General features: G+C 35.2%; 1 protein-coding gene across 1 annotated transcript in view; it reads right to left on the bottom strand.

Moving 5' to 3' along the window:
* Positions 1-7,896: 7,896 nt before the first annotated feature.
* The window catches only part of LOC149798447 (phosphoribosylformylglycinamidine synthase-like), a 104,187-nt gene continuing 84,527 nt past the window's right edge, over positions 7,897-27,556 (bottom strand). The window contains exons 23-25 of the mRNA XM_089963637.1: positions 24,114-24,254; positions 21,595-21,750; positions 7,897-14,846 (exon numbers count right to left, since the gene is read on the bottom strand). Coding sequence (XP_089819763.1) covers positions 14,539-14,846; positions 21,595-21,750; positions 24,114-24,254 — 605 coding nt within the window. The 3' untranslated portion in view covers positions 7,897-14,538. The remainder of the gene's footprint in view (positions 14,847-21,594; positions 21,751-24,113; positions 24,255-27,556) is intronic.

Here is a 27,556-nt window from a genome sequence, read left to right as displayed (position 1 = left end):
AAATAACATTAATATTAGGGTAGTCGTCTTACATTGTAGGACAACGGATTGCTGATATTTACTGGAATATGCAATGTTATCAAATATTTTATATGAGTCTTAGTACAGAGGTAGATACAGCGGTATGTTTCCACTTACCATTCGATCGAATCAACTCTCGGAAATGTCTCACATGGAAGAATTACAGGTGTTTTAAAAAATCCATGTAGTTCCATACATACGCTACCTTCCGAGTAACGAGAGTCTTTGCGAGACACAAAAGTCAGCGGTGAAAGCTGATTGTCTCAAAAGTTACTAATTTAGTTGGCTTATTTAATTTATCTTTTTTACACTCGAACATGTATATATTGCAGTAATGTTAGTTTACGTAGCAACTTTTGAACCATATTTGGTGTTACTATTAATACTGCTTAATATCACTCAAAACTATCCCAATCTTTTATTTCTTTTTTTAATACATCATTAGTTTCTTCATCTGTTATATCCATTTCAAAGAGAAAGTAGTATTCTTCATTAGTCGAAGTTTTTAAGGAGGATATGTCAAATCCTGATAAGGAGCAACATTAAAACTATTGTCTAGTATGTTAAAACTATTGTATAGTATGTTAAAACTATTGTATATTATGTTAAAGCTATTGTATATTATGTTAAAACTATTGTATAGTATGTTAAGACTTGTATAGTATGCTAAAACTATTGTATAGTATGTTAAAACTATTGTATATTATGTTAAAGCTATTGTATAGTATGTTAAAACTATTGTATATTATGTTAAAAATATTGTATGTTATGTTAAAACTATTGTATAGTATGTTAAAACTATTGTATATTCTGATAACAATTTCGTATCAGAAAGTAATCATGAAAGGCATTTATAGCTGTATAAACTCCAGTACATTTTTACCTGATACAATATCGTTGGCCCACTCTAAAACCGAACACGACTTTTGCTGATTACAATATTGCTTATCTAACCAAACAATTATAACACAAACACTTCAAAAATGAGCGTCATCTCCCTGAAACATGTGAATAAGAGTGGACCATATAATTAAAGCCTGAAAATGTAAACTGGTGATAACAAGGCAGAAAACAAAAACCTTATATTTCAATACAATATATACAATATACGTCATGTAACTGAAAACTGTTCACCATGCTAAATATTTATGAATACCAAGTAACGACCTTAATCGTTCAACACACTCAAACAATATGACAAGAAAGCAAATAATACTATAATTTTTTTTACAAGGAAACATTAAAACCAAAAGACATGTTTAGTTACAACTTAAAACGTGTGCAAAACATATGGGATAATTAGTAGAACGCTGAAAAACAAATTAGACAGAGTTCAATTACATAATCCTTCAGTCACGCATACAATGCCAACTCTTTCTCCATACGGACTATTCAGTACTGGAAATGTGGAATAGATTACCGCTTACTTCAGAACAAGTACCAACTATGGCATCAACATTGATCAAGGTATATTAAAACAAAGGAAACACAAACTCAAGCACAAACATTATATGTTAAAACAAAACCACCACGTTTGTTTTATTGAATTTTAATTTGAAATTACAAATAAATTACACACACACACACACACTCCTTTGCGGGCGCAGGGATCTAGACTAGGCCCAACGCGCCCTTCATTTTATAAGAGGGGAATTATTGGAGGGACAAGCCACAGTGGCTCAGTGGTTAGCGTGCCAGACTAGCGACCGAAAGAGTTTGAACTGGATCAGCCCACTTCGACTACCGTGGCCTTTTCTTAAAGATCAAGACACTTTACATGAATTGCTTTAGAACTACATAACCTACTTGTGTTGCCGTGCCGTAAAACTCGTTGCAATTAATGCCTATTCTCATCGGTTTCTGGACTTGAGTCTCTCGGTGATAAAGATAGTAATTATCTTGGTGGAGTACACCCCACGTGCCTTGTTTGGAGCAGGGTTTTTAATTTAAAATCCTCAATGAAAAACAAAAATCGAGCTGATAAAGAATCCCATAAGCACAGAAACCACCGTCATCGCAGCTAAATGAGCGCGAGAACTGAAAATCAGTGGCGAGGTAAAACACTTAGTAAATAATTTAATTCGAGAAAAATAGAAGAGAAAAATCATATGTCCAGTGAAAAACGTGAACAATAAGTTAATATTCTAAGTTAGCCTCGTCTTTTTGTGGTTATTAGTAAGGTTGATTCGAAAAATGAATGGCCAATGCGACATAGTGACCAGGACCTTTGGTCAAAGTGTGGTCTTGAACATACTTGCAGAAACCATTATCTCCTTTTTAGACTTGACACACTTTACCTTTGATTTTTAGACAGCAAAACCAAAAGGTTTCTTTATTTTCCTAAGCACATCCCTCCACAACCTTTTGTTTTGTCATGGTTCTTTATATTTACGTTAATATGCATAAGTCATTTTTCTTTTTTCAGTGACATTAACCTTGACAGTTAACTTTTCGACCCAGACTCGGTCGGTAATTTTCTTACCCAACGAGCAAGTTATTCACAAACTTTGGTGACAGTACAAGGTTGAGAACTGAAGCGTCTCTGCCGAAACAATTTTCTTCCTTGAATAACAGTGATTAATTAAAATATATGATGTTAAGCTCATTCCTTAGTGTGGATACGATTTTTCTTCTTTCGTTTCACTATATAATTTGATATTCTGATCCCAAACTCGATTCGATTCTTTCTTAATCCAAATACCCAGCCATCCACAAAGCTTGGTAACGGTAGATGATGGAGAACTCGGGGTATTGTTGCGGGAACGAATAGGGAATATGCACGTACGGACATTTTAACAGAATAAGGTGCATTTAATGGCGGGTGTTTAAAGAGACGGATCATACAAAACGAATGAATAACCAAACAAACAGAAATAACTAGAATGCAATCCCAGTGAAATGTTTTAAAAAAGTCCTAATTTTATTCTCCCCAATCATACATGCCACCTGTAGTTTACAAGTTAAACTTGCAAATAAAGTCCTGAAACAGTATTCTTTATTTTAAAACAGGAATTTGAGTATGCAATCCGATTAAATTATGTAGGTTTAGAACGTACGGATGTCGGAAATAACATGTAAAATTTAATCGCATCAGCCTCTGTCTGCGTTGGTTCGAGTCCCTGGCTCAGCCAGTATGGATATTTGAGAAAGCTTGCCTTAGCAGGCTACTGTAGATCGATGGTTCTACCTGGGGTTTTGACAGGTTCTTCTTCTATCAGATATATTGGTCACATGTATCAAGTGCTGAAATGGGCGTTAAACGCACAGAACAATCTCGGTCAGACAACTTGATAAAGTAGGCTACCATCAACGTGACAAAGCGAGAAGTAAATCGATATTCGATCAAGCAGTGCTCTTGTGAAAAAACAGGTAGAAAGAATGTTGCCATATAATATCGAAATGATGAAGACAATGCTCTTAGTATTGTTATTATTAGTAGTAGTAGTAGTTGGCCTAATCGGTATACCCCTTGTTGCACTGGATATCTGGTAAAACAAACATCTCATCTCAGATCTGCTATTAATTTCTTTTCGAGACCCCCTGAAACTCGGTATACAACTATTATAAAATGCCTGTTTGGAGTATAAAGCAAAAATGCCTGTTTGGAGTATAAAGCAAAAATTTTAAGAAACTTTTGCAAAAATTCTGGAAAATGTAAACAGGGGTATGGGTAAGAATATTGCAAAAATCGAATTGGATAATGACTGTCTGGACAATCCAAATTTAGAGTATGTTTGTATGGTCGGTCAAGGTAGAGCAAAACGTAAGCATTATACAACTGAGTACTAACAAAACTGAGGGAAGTCCTCGATGTACAGAGCTGGTGGTATGAAACGATCTGCGTTAGGACACTATATACATTTTATATACGGATTACTGCCACGTATATTTCTGGTTGATTAAATCATTTGGTTTTATTAATCCTGATTGGAGGTCATATCGTAACCTTCTTGGTTGCAAAACATGCCAATCAACTTTACACAAACCTTCGAAATTTAAGTAGAGCCGTTTCTGATACATACCGTTCCTGAGACAAAGAGAAGAGCTGTTTAGAGGTTTAATTTAATAAAGTTTTAATCCACTAAGCTCTTTAGTTACGCCTGACATATCTGATATTTGGTTAACACCAGGGGCAATAAAACCCATAAAATAGGCGAGTCTAAAACCTAGTTTGGAACGCTAAATTAAGGTCACAATAACGGTAAACTCAGTCTAGATCTCCAGGTAAATCATGTTGTATACATTTAGTGAGTCCTGGAGCATAGTCAAATTCAATACGAGTTATATTTTCGCGCAAGCAGAATAAGGTGCCGTAGCGGGTTAGTGGTAGCGTCAGATCAGCCAGGTCGGCTCATTGAACACGGCACTTAACTCAAGAACCAAACCAAACTATGAGCAATAAGTAAATAAATTAATGCAACAAGAAATTCAAATTTCACAACTCACTAAATATATTCTGCTATTATTATTGCTACACCAGACAGATTGTGCTGACAATTCGTGAGGCTGCTTTGCTTTAAGTGGAGTGCATTCAACACCAATTGCCAACATGTAACTAAAGCTTATATAACTAACATGTATAGAATTAATAACCGAGGTCTAGATGTTTATCATAGAATTAGGGATCGAAAGGTCTGCAGCTCATTTCTTTACGAAGATATGGTTGTAACTTTGACGATATGAATCAACTCTTAAGATTTTAGAGCTGTGCATAAAAGTTATCCAAGAAATGGAACCAACTACAGCAGCAATACACTTCCTAACGGGAACCCGGGTAGCCGAGTAGTCTAAAGCGCTAGCCATTAACGATAGCTATCCGCGTGGATTCTAGTTTCTGGTTACACTGGCCGCCACGTATAGCCTAATGGTATTAAAGCCACAACAATAAAAACAGTTCATAGCCTGCAGAATAATCTCTTTCCAATTAAGTTAGACCAATCTATATTCAAAATTAGACAATACATACAAATAGTAGTAAAAAATAAAAAAAAAAGTCAAATGCGAAAGAAAAACGTCGTGACAATAAAACAATCGTAATACCATCGACTCATTATGTTTTAAGATAAATCTAACAATAAAGTCAGCCTACAGCGTACAAGAAATATATACTCACTGTTACTTACTATTTAGAAGCATTATCCTGAACTTCTTACCAAGATAAATGTATCCAGATATTTTGACGTCAGTACTAGCGCTAGTTCCATGAAATTAAACTATGCCCAAACACTAAATACTAGGCCCGGCCCTAGGGCACTGCGAACGAAGCAACCACCTTGGGCCCACGCTTTCAGGAAATCAACTCCGCAATGCAATATTTTCAGAGTACCCGAGCCCCGCTCATCACTTTTGCTGCCTTGTCCCCCCCCCCCCTCCGCGCACATCCTACGGCCGGGCCTGCTAAATACTGATATTGCAAATGATGATGGCTCTAAATTTAAGACAAATGTTTGTCTTGCACGTTTCAATGCAAAACCAATCAGCTACAAGAAAAATGGCTCACAACTTTGGCTGTCTCGTACTTTGTTTTTCTTTGAATTAATTGTCTTCTTGCACCGATGACATATCTACCTCTCCTCTTCAATCATCATGTCATAAATTATTATCAGAACTAATTTACAAACCACTGAGTTAGGACTCTTTCGAGAAAACAACCGTCAAGACGCTCTCTCTCTTTCTCTCATCAAGAATTGGATTGCATACGTGTCAGTGGAAACTTCGATTCAGTCACTCTTCTTTGGTAACCCCGCTTTCTGGTAAAGAATGGCTACCATAGGTAGTCCCTAAGTTACTGAAATCGCTAGTCTAAGTCGTGTATGTGTTAGGGATGCTCAAGATAGACTCCTTTAGTTCTGGATTATCAAATCACCAACAGCACACAAGCGATTGAAAAAAGGGGTTTCAATAGTTTTAGATGAAGAATCTGTGGATTGTTGCACAACAGAGCCCTCTTCAGCAGTCACTCTATGGGTTGTTGTATTCATTGGTCGAGGAGATCGTTGAACCTGCTCGGGTACTCTGAAAATCTTGAGATTATTTTCAAAGGTGGGAAGTTATAGGTGCACAGATACTTCCATTCAGACTAAATACGCCCATCGCCAGTGCACAATGATTTAGAATTGTGGAGACATCAAGTGGTAGCTTGTGAATGAAACTCATTGCAAACAAGTATTCTATTGCCCTTCTCTAGTTCTCTCGTCTGGGATGTAGTGGACTCCGAAAGTGATCCCCTCTAATGCTGTCCATTCAGAACGTTCGTCTGGAACGTCCTGAAATGGAAAGCTTCAGAGTGGATTCAGTCAAAGAGAAGGGGCGCGAGTGTCTCTTTGATGGCTGAGGTACGTATCGACCAACGCAATGTCCGTGGCGATCATTACACAGCGGTGTCTTCACGTCGACGCACCGATGTAGTGCTAGGAAGCAGTCCGCATTTCTATGCTGTTAATTGAAAGAAGATTCCTCATGACTGTAAAAGTCAATAATCAAATCTCACTACTCAGTCCAATGAGGAAAACAGTTAAATGAGGGAGTGGGTGTTGACCTTGTCCATGTCCCACATGAAGAGGCCAGAATGCTCTCCGTTCTGGGCATGCAGCCTTCACCTATGCCAATTGCCAGGTGTCTGATACTTGATGACTGGAGCCCAGATGAGTTACTGCTGACCAATATTGGTTGCCCTATCCAGTACCATGACCCGTTCCAAAGTCAGTGACATGTCAGGCAACAAAGTCCTCCTTGTGAAGTTCCTATGCAGGGAACATGACTTGTCTGAAGATGTGGAGCCCCTTCCTGCCCTGTCTGACTTGAGACCTGAACTCCTTCAGTAAGCTAAAGATAACTGTGTGTTCCTCCCACTGGCAAAGTAGGACTCACTTTAGTGTGCTGCTGACTTCTACAAACGAGGAGATCCACTATTGAAAAAGCGGCTTTCTGCTCAATCCAACACCTCAGGAGTCGACAAGGCACAGAAAAGACAACTATATGAGTGCACTGAGCACATGTCAAGCAGGTGGGGTGAGTGCCCCACGTAGCCATGTTACTGCTGCATGTGAAAACTTAATGGTGGCATGTTGAAATGATAAAAGAAAAATCAAACCAGAAAATATCTGTAAAATGTAATAAATACCCTATACCAGTTCTGATGAACAGATACAATTACTGAACATCACTTAGCCAGTGGAACCACTAAAACCTCTAAAATAGCAAAAAGGGGAAACAGATTAATGTAAAGAAATAAGTCAAATATAACATAGAAATTGACACTATTGAAGCAAAATATGCCAAAAGGTACGAGAAATAGGGAAATTCTTGGAGCTCCCAGAAACAAGTCAAACAAAGTACAAGGAAGGATTGAATGATGCAAGTGACAAAGGTATCACACAGGGACCATGTTTATGTTGTTCCAAGTTCCCAATTCACCTTGGGCTGGTGACTAGAACCAAGAAAAGTGACAGCAATGTAATAATAATACGAGGTAATCTATTACTGCTGTTAAAATCCCTAGCATTTAATTTACATTTTTTATTCCTGTATTCTATCAAACATTTAGTTTGAGCACTCTGGCCTTAACCTTTGACCTCTTGACCTGATCAGTAAAATTTTATTCAGCTCTTTAGCAGGATGTCAATTTGTATATACGACAAACAAAACTTTTTGAGATTCATAAACTTTAGCAGGATGTCAATTTGTATATACAACTAACAAAACTTTTTGAGATTCTGAAACTTTAGCAGGAATTCAATTTGTATATACGACAAACAAAACTTTTTGAGATTCTTAAACTTTAGCAGGAATTCAATTTGTATATATGACTAACAAAACTTTCTGAGATCCTTAAACTTTAGCAGGATGTCAATTTGTATATACAACTAACAAAACTTTTTGAGATTCATAAACTTTAATGAAATTAAGAAGTGATAAATCTGAATAGTGCTGAAACCATTTTCTAGAAAAATATTATTCACAATACATGGTCATTCTGATATGTCAATGTATATACTCTGACGTAAATTTCTTACAAACCAAATAAATATTTCTACAAGGACCTATAGCCTATACTGGACAAAAGTGGGAAAACCCTGTACATCCATTACGCATACAAATCTTGCTCTAATTGATTGAACGCAAAAACAATTTCATTTGTGATGACATGCTTACCTGTATGGCATATACCAAACTTCAAACAGGTTGGAAAAAGCTTAGCAATGGACAAAAAGCATAGCAATAATTGCCGACTTTAAATCTACTTACAAAGAAATAAATTAAATCACTATATTCAATGTTCAATTAATTCAGAAAAAATATTCATTAACAGTAGAAACAACCCCAAAAATTTGGAAAACAATCTGTTTTAAAATAAGTTACTGTAGCATCATTAATTTTCGTGGGGTATCAATTTTTGTGGTGACTGCGTGGTCTAAAGAATTTGCCTGTACAGACCACCGTCATCTCACCTTTAAGTGGGTTTGAGTCACAGGCTATGTGAGATTGCATTCCAGTCGGTTCCTGTGGGTCGGTGGTACTTTCCATGTTTTTCACAGGCCGCTTTATCATGTGCTCAAAAATGCCATATACCCCAACCAACCAACCAATATTTGCCAATTTTTGTTATTGCCCCATAACCACAAATTTAAAGACCCAACAAAAAGTTAATCGGATATAATAAAGCAGACCCCCTTTTCTTTGAATATTTGATTCCTGGAAATCAACAAGTTTATTTAATAAATCGCATCATTTCTGTGATCTGGTAGCAAATATTAGGATTACAATTAATGTTAACTCCTTACAAAAGAAACCTAAAGCATTTATATTATTTCTGTGTACACATATCTGTACAGTATCAAGTAGCTGTCATTTCCACTCACTGATTACATCAATATGTTATGAGATAAATTATGATAGAGAAAAATGAGAAAAAGCACTAGGTATTCAAGTAATGATATTGCTGAAAATTAATGGAAGAATAAGAAATGATACTATAAATGGAAAATAAATTTAACACTTATTCAACTCGGTTCTTCATTCAAGTGAAACTGTTGTTGAAAAATTTATATCCTTGAAAATTCTCATCTTATTTGATCCAAAAATACTTAATCCAATGACAAACGCGATTATAAAATACTATAACTATTGCTCAAAGCATAATTACTAATGAAACACAAGTGTATATACACTAATTACCATGAACTAATGAAGCTCATGCTTCACTGATTTTCTGAGAAAACCAATGAATCAACATCACATAAATATATGTCGGTTGGTATGCCCAAGTTTGTTGGATAAATAATCCTAAAGTTGTTGCATTAAACAAGTCCAGTATAGTATTCCTAAAGCCATGGACAATAAGGTCCAATCATTAGCCATAATTGCCCATTCAGCATGAATCTGATTGATGATGGCTTTGTCAAGTGGTCAAAGTTGGTTGAAACAGGCTCAAACAAAGGATTCCATTGTTCTTCAATTTAGTTTGTATCTTCACATTTTGATTGGCTCTGAATACATCGAATGCTGACACTGCTTGCAAACTGAACTGCCAAGAGGCAGCCAGTCAAGTGTTCATGTGGAATGATGATATCAAAACCAACAGGAATCTAAGTTTTACCACTCTTCAACCACTGGGTTAATACCATGGGTCATCAGAAATTAAGGATAGTGTTTTACTTCAAAAATTGACTGGCCTAGTGTTTGTTGGCTGCATTGGTTCACTTTGATGTTGAGTGTGATTTATCTTGACAGTGTTTGGTATGTGTTCATACAGGCGGTAGTATTGTTTTAACCATTGAATCAGCCATCATTTATTGCTCGCATAACTTTGTTCTTCTGTATTCTTTGAGGCATTTATTGATGCATGAAATTAGATGTACAAAAGGATGCAAACTTTGTCAGGCAAAACCATTAATTTAGGCATCCATGATCACATCCTGTTTATTAAATAAAAAACCGTTAAATCTGAGACCCACAAAAATATGCAATACTACAGTATCCGTCTTTCATTCTAAGAGTACCCAAGGGAAGTAAATCTTGCTGGAATAAATTTATAATAAATTCCTTGTACAAAAAACATTATGACTGAAAAGGCTGTAATAGTTTCAGTATCTTCAGAGAGAACAAGTTATAGATACTTCAAGGAGTTATGCCCATGATGTTAAGTTCATTTAAATACAGTACAAATATTCTAGAAAAAAAAATGAGATTCAAGCTAGAGTACTAACATTACCTCAAAAAGCTGCATTCTTTTACAAAACTGATTATTAATTTATATTACAAGTATGTTCATTGAAGTGTATAACGAAGTAAAGCACTAATCTTGCCCCAGCATCTTCCCAGATCACTCATTCTATCTTGTTTAATTATCCTCTTGTGAAATGATGGTTTTGACAAGAACTGCTTTCCTTAAATTGCAAACAGTGCTCAGATGATTATTTTTATTTATTATCATGTCTACATTTTTCAAGAAGACCACATTTGAGGTCGGGGCAAATTGTCTTATAGCAACACTTGGAAATAGTGAGCATGCTCTCTACAGTTTGCTATGGCATCCTCTGAGTTAGTTATGGGTTGGCAGTGTACTTAAGCATGTCTCACTGACCTTGTCACTGTTTTATTGACATGTGCTACAGGAGCATGAGCAACAATGCACTGGGTGTGTGTGTGTGTGTGTGTGTGTGTGGTTTAGATTTTTAATGTAGCTTTAACAATTTTTCAGTCAGATCGCTATGATGTCTGCAGTGTGACAGTTTATAGTGATGTCTAGCACTGGGGCATGATGCCCTAGACACATAGCATGAATGTCCCACCCAGTCACATCATCCTGACACCAGGCCGACCAGTCCTAACACTAACCTCTTAATGCTGAGCGCCAAGCGAGGCAGCTGTTAGTACCATTTTTAAAAGTCTTTGCTATGACTTGGCCAGGGTTCGAATCCGCGACCTCCCGAATCCGAGGCAGACACTCTAACCACTAGGCCGCCAAAGTGGTAACAACATTGCACTGGGTAAACATTTAACCTTATTCAAATGATAAAGTGTCTGCCTGCATTTTAGGTTCATTTTCACACTCCCCACCCTGCATTTCTTGACTTATGTAGCTGCTCAAAGCATTTTCACCTATAAACACTGGAAAAGCCACAAAGTCACAATATCTCAAGTTTTCATTTCTGCAAGGGAATGTAGCTTTAAGGTAAACATAACAGGAACTGTAATGTCACAAGCATATGGTAAGAATGCACTTCCTTTTACTGTACTCTGATCTGGAAATGCATTATTTTTTATAAATCACAAACTTAGTACATAAATAATTCATATTCTGATTAAAATTTCAAACATGTTTCAGCTTCAATGAAAGCCATAGATTTCGTTCTTATGGAGCTATCACTGTAAACATTTGTAATTAAATTAATGAAATCGTCTTAACATTTGACAAGGGATTAACATTTTTAATAAAACTAATAGAACACTTTTCGTACAATTACCTTAATTATCAGATCTTTCACATATACACAGACTTCAATTAATAGATTTGTTAATTACAATAACAAAAATATTAAGAAAGACACATTATACACCTGCAAAGTGTTTAATGACTCTCTCTGTATGGTTGACTCTGGATATTGTCAAATTGCAGAGAACATAATTTACTTATTTGACTTAAAGTTACCATGACCTCTGACCTTTAGACTCCCAAAATCTATCAGTTTCTTTATTTCCTTAAGTGCAAGTTATCAAAAACACTTTGTCAAAGAACTTACTGCACAACAAAAGTTACTCTGCAAAAACATGTTCTCTGAACCACAAAGACCTTGACCTTTCATTCCAAAAACAACAGGCTACTTCCAAATCTTTTGGTCCAATCTCTCTATCAACTTTGGTAAAGTAATATGGTGAAGAACTATATTATGCAAAACCATTTTTCTTCTTTCAGTCAGTGATGTTGACCTTTGACCCTAAATCTACAGGTTTCTTCATTTACCCTAAGTGTACGCCAAGATTGGTTCAGGTATATTATCTAAAACTAATTTTATTGTGCAGCAACCATTTTTATTCCTTTAGTCAAAGTGACCTTAAGCTTTGACCCTTTTCAGCCTAAGATCACAAAGTTTGGTAAACACAGGTGATGGAGAACTCAGGTTATTGTGCATAAACCATCTTTTCTTTCAGTCACAGTGACCCTGACATCTGAACTTTTGGCCCTAATATTATAAGGGTTCTTCCTTTCTCCATGTGCAAGCCATCCACAAAGTTAGTAGAGGGTGGACAATTCAAGTTAATGCATAGAAACAAAATTGGTAACAGACTGAAGAACAGTCAGATGCTAGATGGACGGACAATATTCCTAACATAATAAGCGCGTCTTATTGCAGGTATACAGAAATGAATACGTTAACATTAATGTATAGCTGGTAAACAAATACGAACACAGGTAATGCTTGATTAACGTGCTTTCACTGTAACATGATTTATAAGAAAGAATTCAATTTGTGATATTGTGCTTATTTCTATGCCATTGCTGGCACAATGTGTTGTGACTCGCATGCAGCTCATGTACATGAATTTACATTTCTTTGAATTTATGCCATATCCTCAGGAATGCATCTATGGCATACACTGAGTGTCAAATGTACACATTACTACACCCTTTAACAAACTCATAATAAAATATTTTCATCTTTTTTTAATATAATTATTCTTCATAAAAAAAGTAATTGTAAAATCTAAAGTTCTAGCAGTGCATTTTCAAATGCTGAATGTATCAATCACAGACAATATGAGATGAACCAATAGAAACTAATGTCATTTTGTCACTATCTATAAGACTTAGCAATGGTTAGTGCATCTAAACCTTCAGGAAAGATGTAATTGCAATTAATTAATTTGCATTCAAAACTTTAAAAATGGTACAAATGTGTACCTATGCAAAAAGATTTGTCAGAGAGACAACCAAGCTTGTTGGTGCACATGAAGGTTTGTCCAATTTGTAATTTTAATTCCTGCATTTGTCACAGGCAGGAGTCTTAAGATACTGTTAATCAAATCATCTGGTAATTTAAATCAAGAAAGGCCTTAATTCATACATGAAACATTGGTCATTGTGATCTCTTTTTCCTGGATAGAATTTTGCAATGATGCATATTATGATCAAGTTATATATGAGTACCTAGTCTACAACTTTAGATATGCCAGAAAACAAGAACTCTAATGCTGGAAATTACCTACATGCAATTAAATAACCAATCTAAGAAAAGTAAGTCAATGTGACCTAACTTCAGCTGGGGGGGGGGGGGAGAGGTGACAATAATGCAAACAAGGAACACACTGAAAAAGCTCCATGTAGCTAAAGAATTGTCAGGATGACATAACTTTTATACTGTGGTTAACTTTGACAGAACAAGTCATTTGTACAAAAATAGGTCACTGTAGCAAACTTCTACCCTGTGTAACCGTGGGTACGTGGGAAAGCCTGCCAGTAGCTTCTCGTGGGTCGGTGGTTCTTCCCTGGGTTTTTCAGGGTCTTCCTCCACCATTAATACTGGCCGCCATGTATAGCCTATCGTTTGCTGAAAAATGGCGTTAAACACTACAACAACAACAACAACAACAACAACCCTGTGTAACACCTGAACAAGTTCCATGACTACAGATTAAGATTAACAAGAATAAAACCTTTAAATGAAGTTTACTTTTGAACAACACAGAAAATAAAGTAGGTCATTGTGCTCAATTTTCACCTTAGAATGACGCTAGGAACACCCAGACCAAGATTCATAGACACAACATTACTACAGCTGGATATCTGCCAGCAAGACAAAACATTTACACTGTGGGTAACCTGTAAAACAGTCATTAGCATTAGAAAAGTAGGAACCTGAGATTTTTTTTTTTACTAGTGAGTTCCATAACTAAAAAAAACTGACCAAATTCCAACAAATCAATATACCTAAGATAGCAACTTTTCAATAAGATTAAAAAAAACTTGAGAAGAAAGCAATTGATGTAATAAAATATAGGCCACAGTGACCAACATTCCACTGGGATGGTTAAGAATAATGTGATGAATGTCCTGAATAAGTTCATCATGCACAAAACTGCAGTAAAATAGATTTACCAGATTGCATACAAAGCCAGTTACTTCACAGGTATAACATAAGTTCTCTTTTTCTTCATGAAGGCAAGCCATATATGAAACCTCTGAAGAATAATCCTGGTGCCATTTTGATCCCTTTTAAGGCTGTTTAAAGTGTCCATGACAGTCACGAGTTACAGACCTAACATTTTAACAATGTCAGAAGAATAGATTGAGCCTATTTTTGAAACTGCACAATACAAAACTCAAAAGAAACTCTGAAATATTTTATCCATGATGAAAAATCTTTTGCTTATTCACTATTAAATGACATCTCAATCATTGTTTCATAATTATGAATACACAAAAACTTATTAATAAATTAACTTTCATATCCATCCATCTACACTGTCTTGCTATGGCACTATTTGATAAATGGCCTTTTTAATGTTATCAAACTACTAATGCTGAATGCACCAGTGAAAAGCATTCTGAAACATTTTAAACCAGGGTGAAACATCCCAATGGTAACGCCATTCATAAGGCATCCATGGGCACTGCCATGGCAAGAAGCATCGCTCTGGGTGAGGCATGATGGCAAGATGGCGGCCATCTTGAGAACAAAGGGCAGCAACTCCATCAGGTGAGCCATTAGGATTAAATGGATAGGTAATTGTTGGCTGTCCATCATCATCAACATATGAGACAGGGATGAGATTTTGCTCCTTAAGCTTCTGGTAAATATCTGGATGTTTAAATACCATTTTACCTGAAAAAAATACAATTATTCACATTATTCAGAAGAACAAATGATGTCAGAAGACAGCATAGCTCGACTGTTTGAAATGACAACATGAAACATGCCAAAAACTGATAACATGAGAAATAATAGTAGCATAGAATTTTTTATTACCAACAGTGTTTGCAGAATAAAAGCTATTCTTTAAGTACCAAAAACTGCCTTATCCTTCATCCTCATTACAAAAACAAATGTTCCTCAACTAATAACCACAATACACAGAAAGACACATCGACAGACAAATGCATAAGCAGACATGACAGGCATTACAAAACCGGTTATCTCGATTACATCGGGGGTGTCAAAAAATTGTTGACATAAATGGGTCCCAAGATATCAGGCTTTATTCAAAAAATTTAATGCAGAACAATGATTATGCATCTGAAGTATAAAATATGAGGTGTTTTGTTTCTAAAAACAAATGTCATTTCTAATGCACAATAAAAAATAAAATAATTCAGTCATACCAGGTTGCAGAAAAGAAGATTGGGGGTCTTTTAAATGAGATTAAGAAACAAGTCACACGTTTTTACAACACTTAAGTTACTGTAGCAATGGCAGTGGTTTAAATTTTTTTTTCTCATGCTGACCAAAATCTAAGCCGTTTTAATTACATGTACATGTAAGACTATACTCTTTTTAAAAAGTGTTTTCTTTTGTTAGTGTTGACTTGTGACTAGTAGCAAAATGTCACTGACCAATATTGTGAGTGAAAATGGATCACTTTAGTTGATTGTCAGAGGTTCTGTAACACCAGCATATGCTGTTTTTACCAATAAAATTTGCCTCTGTACTGGAAAAAGATGAGGCTATCTTTCTTCATGTACCGACAAACTGTAAAATGTTTTTAAAGTCTTTAAAGTTAACTGTCTCAACATCAAATTCTGTAAGAAGCCAACGTTGTTAATTGTGTATGGATTAAGTTGGTGACCGACCCTGGCTATACTAGAATGAGATTACACAACAGCTGTTCCACAAAGCATAGTGAATTTTATTCTATCTGTAACTATGTAAATTTCCTGGTCAGCACCATTTAATTTATCTAAAAGTACTTAATTCATTTAAAATATATTGTGTAAAACAAATTAGGTATTTTTACCTACATCTAATGATGGTGACTTGATAACTTTCTGAGTTACAGATCAAATCTGTGATGCTGTGTGGAATGAACTTTATTGTTGTGGTGTTGACATGTGACATGTGAATGCAGCTCCTGTAAAGGTCAGAAATGCATTTTTCCAATTTCCTTACTTACAACATGATTTTCTCCACTCTATGCAAGTGATAAACCATGCATTGATGAGATTGGTTGATTAACATTTGTATCAGTAAAATTTGGTTTGTAATGACTTTCTCCATCCTTGCGGTAAAGGTCCTGGTAGTAGCAGAAACACTGGATCTTTTCTTGTACAATTTCTCTGAGATGGACATTACAAGTTGCATTTCGTCAAATTATGTGGGTTAACATGTTACTTTGGACTGAAACTTATGCCCAACATAACAGGGTTATCGCCTTAACAGGGGTCGAGGTAAGTGGTTTTGACTGTATACTATTTAAGGTACATGTATCTATATACATGTTATTTCACTAGTATGTACAACATATTTCAAGAATTACTTTTTTATACATGCAGTTTAGTATTTCTGAAGATGCTTTTATTAACTGTTCAGTTACTATAGAGGCAAAATTTGTCTGCTAATTTTCAAACAAGCAACATCTTCGAGACGTTTGCCATGTGTAAATACAGGCCATAATGACCCAGTAAACAGATTGGTTGAAAATGTTTTGCTCAAGATTCCTGGAAGCATTGTTTCAGTTGGTTCAGACTTGGGTCCGGACAATGTTCTTAAAGCCTGCCAAAACTTTGGGACAATCATAAAAATTTCAGTTATTTTCATAAACAGGATCACAATGTTTCGAGTCCTGTAACAAAATTTGTAAATTCATAACTTGTTTTCAGCTTTAAATTGCTGTCTAGAATATGCACAAGACATTCTAAAAAATATGTTTCTGGTTAATTTTATGCATTAATGCTTCATTTAAGTACATACAACTTTAGTTATGTTACTAACATTTATTCTGCACTGAACTGCCTCTGGACGTCTGCACATGTATGGTTTGATAACTGATTCTAGATAATGAAATGGATGACTCATTTAAGTGACATAAGATTAACTGACTTCTTATGCATGACTTTTGAGATCTTGTTAAATATTAACTTAACAAGTTGCCAGTATTCTTAGACTGACATGGATGCATGTTTGTGGCCTTTTACTTGAGTGTTCACAATCTTTATTCAGCAACAAAAGTGACAATTTCTTAACATGCACTTTTACGGCCATATCTTTATCATCTGGTGTTGACTTTCTGCTTGACTCTCCTTTTTCTAGTGATTATTCTGATATTGCAAAGATATTGTCAAAGATCATCAAAGCATTAAAAGCTGGTCAAGGGAAAAAATGTTATACAGCAGCGTGATACTTCACCAAACAGTTCCATGACCACGAGATAAAAGGTTTCAAAAACAAAAATGAACAGCTAAATAGAAACCTAAAGCAAAGAAAGCTAAGTAAAAACCTGAATAATGTCCATGTTTTTTAATTCTATATAACCCCATAACCCCCCTCAGCCAAGTTGTAAATATTCCCTGTCGTCATTATTAATAAATAACAGCCCTGAAAGACTACACATCATAACTCAGTAATATGATGAAAGGAAAATCATACAGGTATAAACAAGAACTTAACCTTCAACTTGAACCTAAAATTAAATCTCAGTGTATATATTTTAAGACCCTAAAACCCCATCCAAGATGTGATGAAGTCTTAGGTAACAACATACATATTCCTAGCAAAAAACCACCTACTCAGAAAGATAAATGAAGCAGATAAACATAAACAACAACTTGCCCATAAATTTGAACTGAGGTAGGATGCCGACTCCTTATTCCTCAAATACTGTAGTATCATTTATTTTTGTTGGGCTCAATTTTAGTGGTTTGGTTTAAAAAAAGTTTACATATTTAACTTCTACAATACCCAAAATAAATATTACAAAAGAATAAAACTATGCCAATGCAAATGCTGGTCACTTTAATATTTAAAGCAATACTACCACCTGTATGAGCACAAATCAAGGACCTGGCAAGTTCAATACTTATACCATGTTTTCGACCAAGTGAATAAAATCAGTTGAAGCTGACACAGCCAACAACACTAAAACAATACTTCCATTTCTATCAGCACAAATAAAACACCTGTCAAGATTAATCATTTCTGCCACGTTTTCACTTAAGTGCTCAACATCAAAGGAAGCTGACGCAACCAACAACACTTGGCAAATCGGTTATTAAAAAAAAAGAATTAAAGTCACACTTCCACAGTGGTATACTAAACAGGTCATGGACGCCATTATGGAAAAGATGTTACTGGTGACGATCAGTGCACAATATTAGTAAACCTTGCAACCTCATTAGGGTAATCTGGACATATTACGACCACTGAGGTCGTTGACATGAGATTGACAACTTCATTATTGAAGCCAACTGCTGTGTGCCTAAAAACGATATGGGAAGCAGTCAATCGGGCTTCTTGCAACAAGTTTCACTATTCAAAAAGCATATAATTTGAGTTCTTCTTACTGAAAAATTATTTTATTACGACTATATATGCAGGGGTAAATCCGAGAGTGTTATGGCTTTTTCCGACCTCAGATATGTGTAAATTCAACCATCATATATGGACCATCTATATACAAGTTTCATCTGTAAAATACAAAGATTTTGTTTATCCGGACATATTTAAAAGCTTTCAAATGTTTTTATTTTTTTTCTGATAGAGAGATAGCAGATAGAAAGCAATATTGCTATTTAGATAATTGTGGATGTTGTTATTGAGATAATTGTGGAGAGAACTAACTTTGTATTTGTATTTAGATTTATACCTTTAATTTTTTTATTTATTTGTTTTTAATTACATATTTATTCCAGGTCTTTTTTCTTCAGAATTCAGTACAAACTAATCACAATTCTACATTTTCTTAAAGCTTGTATTCTTGGCCGGAATTGCCCTCTTATGAAAAATATCATGAGGTATATCCGACCACTACCCAAAACATTGCATATTATTGTTATTTGTCAAAAAACTGTTGGCATTTTTACTTTTTTTTTGCGAGACAAAGCATTATTTTAAAGCTATGATAACATAACTGTAATGTTATTGAAAGCTACACAAATCTTGGATGATTGATGCCTGACATGGGCCTTGATTAACAAAATTTATGAATGCTACTTCTGAACTTGCATGGAAGAGAGAATACTGAGGTAATTACGTCATTTTGTCACATGATGCCCTCGTCGCCTGGAAACATCTTTACTAATTTGCATATGCATGTGCACAAATAAAAACAAAGAACACAGCAAGTAATTTATATATCTTTGTTGCAAACAGCATGACGTACATCCATGGTCGGAATTACCCTACTGGTTGGAATATAACCATGTTACCCTAATCAAGACAATTTATGCTGAATGGATAACTGCAGCTCACATGACAATGAGTGAAAGATCTGACTTAAGTATCAGGATTTTGAGAAAGCTGGACTTGTTTAATTCAGCAATTTGGGGATTATTTATCTGAGTAGCATCTGTTAGTCCCATGAAACTTGAATTACACGATATGGATACAGTGGCTTTGTCCAAAAATCTGTGAAGTGTGAGCTTTAATACTATGCTGTAATTAATGTATATACATAGGGTTTCATTAATAATAGTGTTTCAAGAAATAGTTATAGTATTTTACAGGATTGTTGTTTATTTGGATTAAAAATGCACAGGTGAAATGAAATGTACTTTCAGAAGGATTCAAATGTGCCATCAACAGTTGTACTCAAATGAAAGATTAATCTGAATAAACATTAAATTTAATTTTCATATACTGTTATTTTGTATTATTTTTTCTTTCATTTTCTGTATTACTATTGTTTGAATACCTTATGCTTTTTCTCTATTTTCTCTCTATCCTTACTTACCTCACATATCGATTCAAGGCAGTGAGTATAAAATTACAGCTATTGGATACCTTATCGAACAAGTGCATTGAAACAATATAAACGATTTATAATTCTTGTTTCAAAAGGTCAAAATAAAAAATAAAACAAACACATGTAAAAGCTAATATTTAATTACCAGATTACAGTATTGACCTTGAGTTGTCAAATACTAGTAGCTGTGTTAATCTTTAGGAATGAAACACTAAGAAAAAAAAAAGGGCAACAAAGAAAACCACGAAAACTGGTGATACTACAGTAGTCACTCTAAAAATGTTCTCAGCTGAAGTTTCTTTTGAAATACATATATTAAACTTCAGTTATTTCAAGAAAACTATATTTTAAGTACAAGCATAATTCCAAAATAGAAACAATAATTTAACAGGCAATTTCCTGAAAATTCTTTTTTTCTTCAACAAATACACGTAACGTTCATGTAACTGCAACCAGCTATTTTATATAACGCTATCCTAAGTGGAGACCCCCTGTCTCAACCTCCCACTCTCTAAATTTAATCCTGAACTATTGTGAGATAAGTTGTAAATTGGCCTTCTTCATTATACAGACACAACTTATCTTGCTATGGCTAAATCTGACAGCTGAGAAAAGTGCTATTTATTTATCTTATGTGGACTTAAAAAGTTTACACTGTGGTTATTTTCAACCTTTGTCCAATGCATGGAACAAAAGAATTCAAGTTCCTTGATGAGAATTCTGTTCTGCATGAAGCAGACGCCTATTTGAAAGCTGTTATTATCAACTACTTTCAAAATGGATAGAATAATAAAAGAATACAGTAAATCTTCAATTCAGTGACATCAGAATTGAAAAAAAATATCTTCAGTGTAATATTCATTATCAAAATAAACTAAAAATATGGATTAGGAGTTTGGGCTTAAATGCTTATTGTTATCTATCTTTTTATTTAACCAACATTATGGTTACAAGGCTTTTCCTCACACTTCAACAAAAATCACTCATATGACTTACTAAACACATTTCTTTTTGGTCAAATGTTGCCAAAAATATCCAATACTGACCATGCCCATCTAAATGTCAAGATGTTTTGTGGGATGGAACTGATTGCTTAAACCTGCCTAGAAGGTCACAACTTTCATGGAACTTCTCACCATCAGTGTTTAGTGTCTCCACTAACACTTAACAATTCTTGGTTAAAACAGTCTCAGTGTTTCATCTATTGGGAGAGAGCCTGAATCTTATCAGTGGTCAACTCCCGATGCAGTTAAAGGGAGATAACTCTACTAGCATCAACATACATTTAATAGACATGATTTTGTTGGTGTGTGCTTATTATTACAAGATTTAACCTCTTGCAAATGACATAAATAATAACATAAATAATAGTGTTTGGCAGTGGATACTGCATAGAATATGGCAATTTTTATTTTAAACTTGTCAAACTCTTGACAATGGAATCAAGTGTCTTCATGAAAAAGAATCAATGACCATTAATTTTCCTCAAAATTCAAATACTGTAGATGTACTCTTTTTCATGCTGGTGTAACAGTTTTGGTGGATTTCATAGCTGTTTGAAACCATGAATTAAGACTTAAAAGTCACTCTCATTGTTTGGCAAAATGACTAAAAAAGATACACACAAAATGAAATAATTCACTGTAACTAAAATAAAGACCACTCCGTTTTCTATACCTTCTCCATGGGCACTCCACATTCCAAATACTGTATCCTCCATTCCCTGGAACATTATGGCTGGACTTTTGTTGACCCTGACAGTGACAAAGCGACATTCAAATCTCTCAGAGTCATTGTGGTCCAGCAACACACCCTGGCTTTCTTCTTCAGCATCTTAAATAAGGTAAGTGTAGTCTATTTACAATGTACAAAACATTCAAGGCTGTATATAAATGTCTCTTGGAGTACCATCTAAAATTGGTCTTTTCAGGTAGGTGGTGTTTTTATATACAGGTTGTCTTTATATATGGGCAACATTTCAATGGTTTGTATGGAAAATGTTTTTATGTACAGGTGGTCTTTATATGAAGGTGGTTCCTAAAACAGTTATGACCATACCATATGAGCATCTGACTCATGGTCATGGAGTCAATACCAGCCAGGCTGACACTGGTCAGCTGACCCAGTGTGTCCTTGAGAGATAATCTTGGCTCATATTTCCTTGCAGCCATTTTGCTAAAAGTGCAGTAAATTCAACCAGCCATGTATCAGATGTTGCAAGTTTTAAATTTCAAGAATGCAAGGTTTTGACTGCGAATAAATTTTGCTCTCATGCTTGTCACAAGTGTTCTGCAGTATCTGGTGTCTCATCTGCATTGATTATTCTCTCCTGTCTCAACTGGGTCTGTGCATTTATTCCCTCCTATATCCAACTTGCAAAAACAATTATGTCTCTCCAGGCTTATACAGGTTAGACAATAAACAGTATACATGGCTGACATCTTGCATTGCATAGTTCTAGCAATTAGCATTCTGGAGACTTAGCTGCTGTTTTATGACTGAGAATGCCTTTGTTAATAACATATTTCCACACTGATATATACTGGTGTGTGTGTGTGTGTGTGTGTGTGTGTGTGTGTGTGTGTGTGTGTGCGCGTGTGTAAAATTATCAAAATTCTAATTATTGGAGCAAAATTTAAATTTACAAACTGATATTTTTCTGAAAATTAAATTAAGTCAATTATTACTGTGAACTTAGATGCTGAGTGTTATCTTACATACATTTCTCACCAGACTGAGAAAATAAATCAACTTACAGAATCAAATATCTATGGGTAATTTCACTAACTCGGAAACTGCTATGAATCAAAATTGTTTCAGGTAAGACATTTCATGTTATAGACTTTCAAAATCAGCTTTGTTAGAGAAAAGATTTTTAAAATATCAAGAAGATACGGGAAATCATTCATATCTTGCTAGGTATTATGGTGACCTGCAGATAACATGCCTGAATAATTTTCTTTTTAACCCAAAGAGGTCTGCTGAATTTGATAATATATTTTTGATGCAGATCAACATATTTAGTGTCCAGAAATGAAATGAAATATGTACTTCTATGCCAATTGTTTGGATTTGTTAATAAAATGATTGTCTCTTCTGCCTTCAATGTGTTTTCGTTGGTTGACATTACGAGTGCGTGATTTGGATTTTTAACGTACCGTTAACAATTTTTCAGTCATATCGCTATGATGTCTGCAGTGTGGCAGTTTATAGTGATGTTTAGCACTGCGGCATAATGCCGCTGATATATAGCATGATGCCCTACCCAGACGCATTATCCTGACACGAGGCCAACCAGTCCTAGCACTAACCTCTTAATGCTGAGTGCCAAGCGAGGCAGCTGTTAGTACCATTTTTAAAGGTCTTTGGTTGACTTGGCCAGGGATCGAACCCACAACCTCCTACATCCAAGGCAGATGCTCTAACTACTAGGCCACTGGAGCAGTCTGTTGACATTATGAGATGATGTTACAATGTAAAAGCAGATGCTTGATCATGCAGGCATTCTGTACTAACAACTCCTGTAAAGTTGATGTGGTTCACTGACCAACTCCACTGAATGTAATATAAAAACCCAAATCCGGACCAAACTCAGACAAGTCCATACCCAGATCTGACCAATCTTATTTTATATTGTTTTCCTATTATTCCTTAGTTTCGTAATTTAATGGTCATTTCAGTAAAATGTATGGTAAACTTTTAAGGGCTGGCAGTACAGCAGCAATTAAAGCATTCTCAAGAAGAAGCAAGGATTTGTAATCTCTGAAGGTCTTAAAATCTTAACTTTAATTCTGTAACATTAACTTGTATTTTGCAAACATGCAAACGTCAAAATCTGAACCGTTACACATTACATTCACTATTTCGTGACCTAGAGTTATTTTAGGCATGCATAGTGCAGAAACGTAAAGAGTTTAGTTCTAGTTTTTGTCTCCAGTAACAGAGACCAAACTGCATGCTCAGTATGGTCGACACAATAAAACATTTACAATTTTTCCTTCATATTTACAAAAGTGCTGTTTTTGTGTCACTGATGTGAAAAAGAGTCTGATATACCAAAAGCATAGGCTCAATGAGCTGTGACAGCTACTATACACACCTTGACAGAACATGTCTGTGTGTCGTGTCTGCCCTTACTCGAGTATTAAAAAAAGAAAAAAACATGGGTGAACCTTTGTACTGATATGGGGAATTACCTGAATCATGGGCCACCCATCCCAGCAGCCCCATCAGTTGACAGCCATTGCAGACCCCAAGACTGAAGGTGTCTTTACGTTCTTTAAAGGCCCTGAGCTGTGTATTGACATAACAGTTAAACAGAGATGTTGCAGCCCAACCTAGAAAGAAAAGACAAGGAAACCTAAGGGTCTAATGATATCTCGAAAGCAGAATAATAACATTTGTAGTAAATCACCAATGGCACAATGAATTTACAATTTTTCTTGCAGGATACCACTATCAAGAATTTTGTTATTGCTACAAAACACAAATTCTAATAACATCAAACCTGGGTCATCCTGTTTAAATGAAGTATATATGAAAATGTGATTTTTGTCCAAATCATAAAAACTGATACCTATGAAAAACTGATACACATGGAATACAAATACTTGATGAAATCTAGTACTCATGGAACATTGACACTCTTGGGGTGGGTGGGTTTAAAAAGGTCTTGAGAATATTTATGACTTGGAGGGTTAAAATAATAATTAAACAGGATCAAAGGGATGAACTTGTGAGATATTGATAATCATGTTTCTCTTTAAGATCACAAGAAAATACCAATATCACTTTTAAAGTTAAATCTGAATTTGAAATATTTTTAACCTTTATTTCTGTAACACCAAAGTGATTAAAAATTCACAAAACATTTTCATAAATTACTGTATGTGCAATTACCTTATATGAACATTTTCTTTTGAAATGATTCTGTTTTAGTGAAATAACTATATGATGTAATTACCAAGTCTATTTATCTTCTCATACGAGTACAATTTTAATTATGTCCCTTTAATAGCTAGATTCACTTTGCACGGTCAAGAGGCAAACACAGCCAAGTCCAGAAAAGTACCTATTATTAGAAAAACAACTTAGTTTTAGTAACAGAGAGTAGACAGCATACCACAGGCTTGAGAGGATGAATCCCTTCAAATCAATAACAGTAACTGATGCATGATCAAGCTGCCAGGATCTGGATTCATCCCCAGCAACAGAGAAAAAAATACATTTATCAGGAAATTAAAAAAGTGATCCAGCCAATCAGGAAGCAGATATTTTGCAGTAAAGTTACTTAACAATTTGTTTCTTCTATAATGATGGCAGATCTGCAACATGTATACAATTTAGTCAACACTTGATACTTTAACAAAATTTATATACAGTTCACTAATAATTCAGTTATGTATGCATTTTCAACTTCATTCCATGACTTTTAAAAGAGACACATTAATCATATTGTTGTGGTTATTTTCTAATAAGGCACTTTGAAATAAACACCCCTTGTAAAGAGGATACCACAGTTCTACATGTATTTTATCCAATATGGTTTCCTACATTTACAATTGGAATCTACAGTTCCTGACTTCTTTGACAGTCAAGTCAGAAGCAATCACAAACTTCGATTTCTAGATATTGAGATTAAATAACACGCTCACTATTAATTTTATCAGATCTCTGAAATGGAGAGCTGAATAAATTCTGTAGAAAATTAAAAGACTTTAAATTCACAAGCACAAAGGATAAAGGCTAAAAAAGCACTTGTCATTTTAATTAATAGGAGTTACAGAGGAAAACACACCTTTAACTTATTAGTAATTGTAAGTTATTTAGTTCAAAGCTGGCATAATGCAAAGCTAAAGGTGTTATTTGTTGGTTGTTTCTCAGCTTTTCGGTTTCCAAAAACTCCAGTACCACCATTCATAAAAATAACAGTAGTCTCCCTCTGATAAAGCCACCCCTTCTGTAATTCAAATCAATGGTGGTCTTAAAATATGGACCCTAATTAATTGACATGTACTGGCTTATTTTAAGTCCAGCTGCAAACAACACAGACCCAATCTGCCACCACATAAGATACCAGCATATCAGGGTCTATGTTGTTTGTTTTACTGATTAGTCCTAACAAATTGCATAGACCCAGATATGTTGCTATATTGTATGATGGCAGATCGAGGTCTGTACAGTTTGTAGTTGGACACGTCTTAAAGCAAGATTATATACAATGATTTAACTTGAGGCAGGATATAGTGTCATCATCTCAGAGGTACATTACAAGAGAGGAAACATGAATCAAGATGTTTGCTATTTTCAAGTACAAGTCAAGAATCAACTTGAATTTGTTTATGTAACATGAATGCCATGCTGCAGTGACCTAAAATGCAAAATTTAAACCTGTCTCTATGGATTTGGTACATACAACTGTGACGTAAAGTACCACAAGGTCATGTGAACTTTATCCGATCCCAACATCACTGATACTTGAGTGCACAGATTCAATACTGCCTTCACTAACTGATGTTATCAATATTTCTCTCTCATCCCGGGAATTCCCATCATTTTTCAAAACTGCCAATGTTAAGCCTCTGTTGAAAAAACTGACACTTGATTTAAAGAACTACCAACCTGCTTCTAACCTCTCATTCATTTAAAAAATCTCAACTTATATCTCATCTGAATTAAAAGTCTTTTTTGTAATGTACAGTCTGTATATCGCCCTCACCACAGAACTGAAATTGCCCTCTGAGAGCAGTTAATGACCTCTCTGCTTTGGATAGTGAAAGATTACAGTTCTCACCCTCCTTGACTTGTCTGTGGCATTTGACACAATAGACCTTGATATAATACTTACCCATCTCCAGCATGTATTTGGTATGGAGTATACAGCCTTACTTTGGGTCAAGTCCTATTTAGTCAACAGGACACAAATTGTTTCATTTAATGGAAAACATTCCAGCCCAGTTGATCTATGCTTTGGTGTTCCACAAGTCTGTTTTTGGCCCCATCCATTCTCTTTTCAGCCCCAATCACTTCATTCTATACACTCAGTCATTATCAAGTGTCATAGATCGACATCCAGTGTCTTCCCAATTGTACGTTTAGTTACTCAGCTGAAGTTGAGGCTACCATCCAAAGCAGAAAGGTGCATTTCTGATGTGAAGTCGTGGATGACATAAACAAGCTGCAGGTGAATGATCAAAAAACTGAAGCCATCCTGATCACCATGCAAAGACTTTCTCATTCACATCCTTTACCTCAAACAATAAGTATCAGCAATGCCAACATTAAATTTACACAGTACAAAACCTAGACATCACTCTCAACAGTATGCTCATTATAGAGCTGAAAAACATCAGCTTCATTTACGATTTTCTTTCAGATGATGCCACTGAAACAGAATATGAAGAACTGAGCACACCTCCCTCTCTTATTCTGTAATCTTCACTAGCTACCAATTCACTATGCTACATTTGATTGACTAGCTCCAGTCCAATATACCTATCTGACCTTGCCTGCGTGTACATTCCATCTAGAAACTTATGCGCCTCTTCTAACAATTGCATTCTCTTTGATCCCACTGTTAAAATGAAGTCATACAGAAAATGTTCTTTAACTTACCAAGGCCCATCAAAGCGAAATGAAT

Source organism: Sinohyriopsis cumingii, chromosome 6 (assembly GCF_028554795.1).
Source record: "Sinohyriopsis cumingii isolate HCF-2022 chromosome 6, ASM2855479v2, whole genome shotgun sequence".
Taxonomy (NCBI): domain Eukaryota; kingdom Metazoa; phylum Mollusca; class Bivalvia; order Unionida; family Unionidae; genus Sinohyriopsis; species Sinohyriopsis cumingii.
The sequence above is the reverse complement of the archived record's forward strand: the minus strand, read 5'-3'. Positions and strand labels throughout refer to the sequence as shown.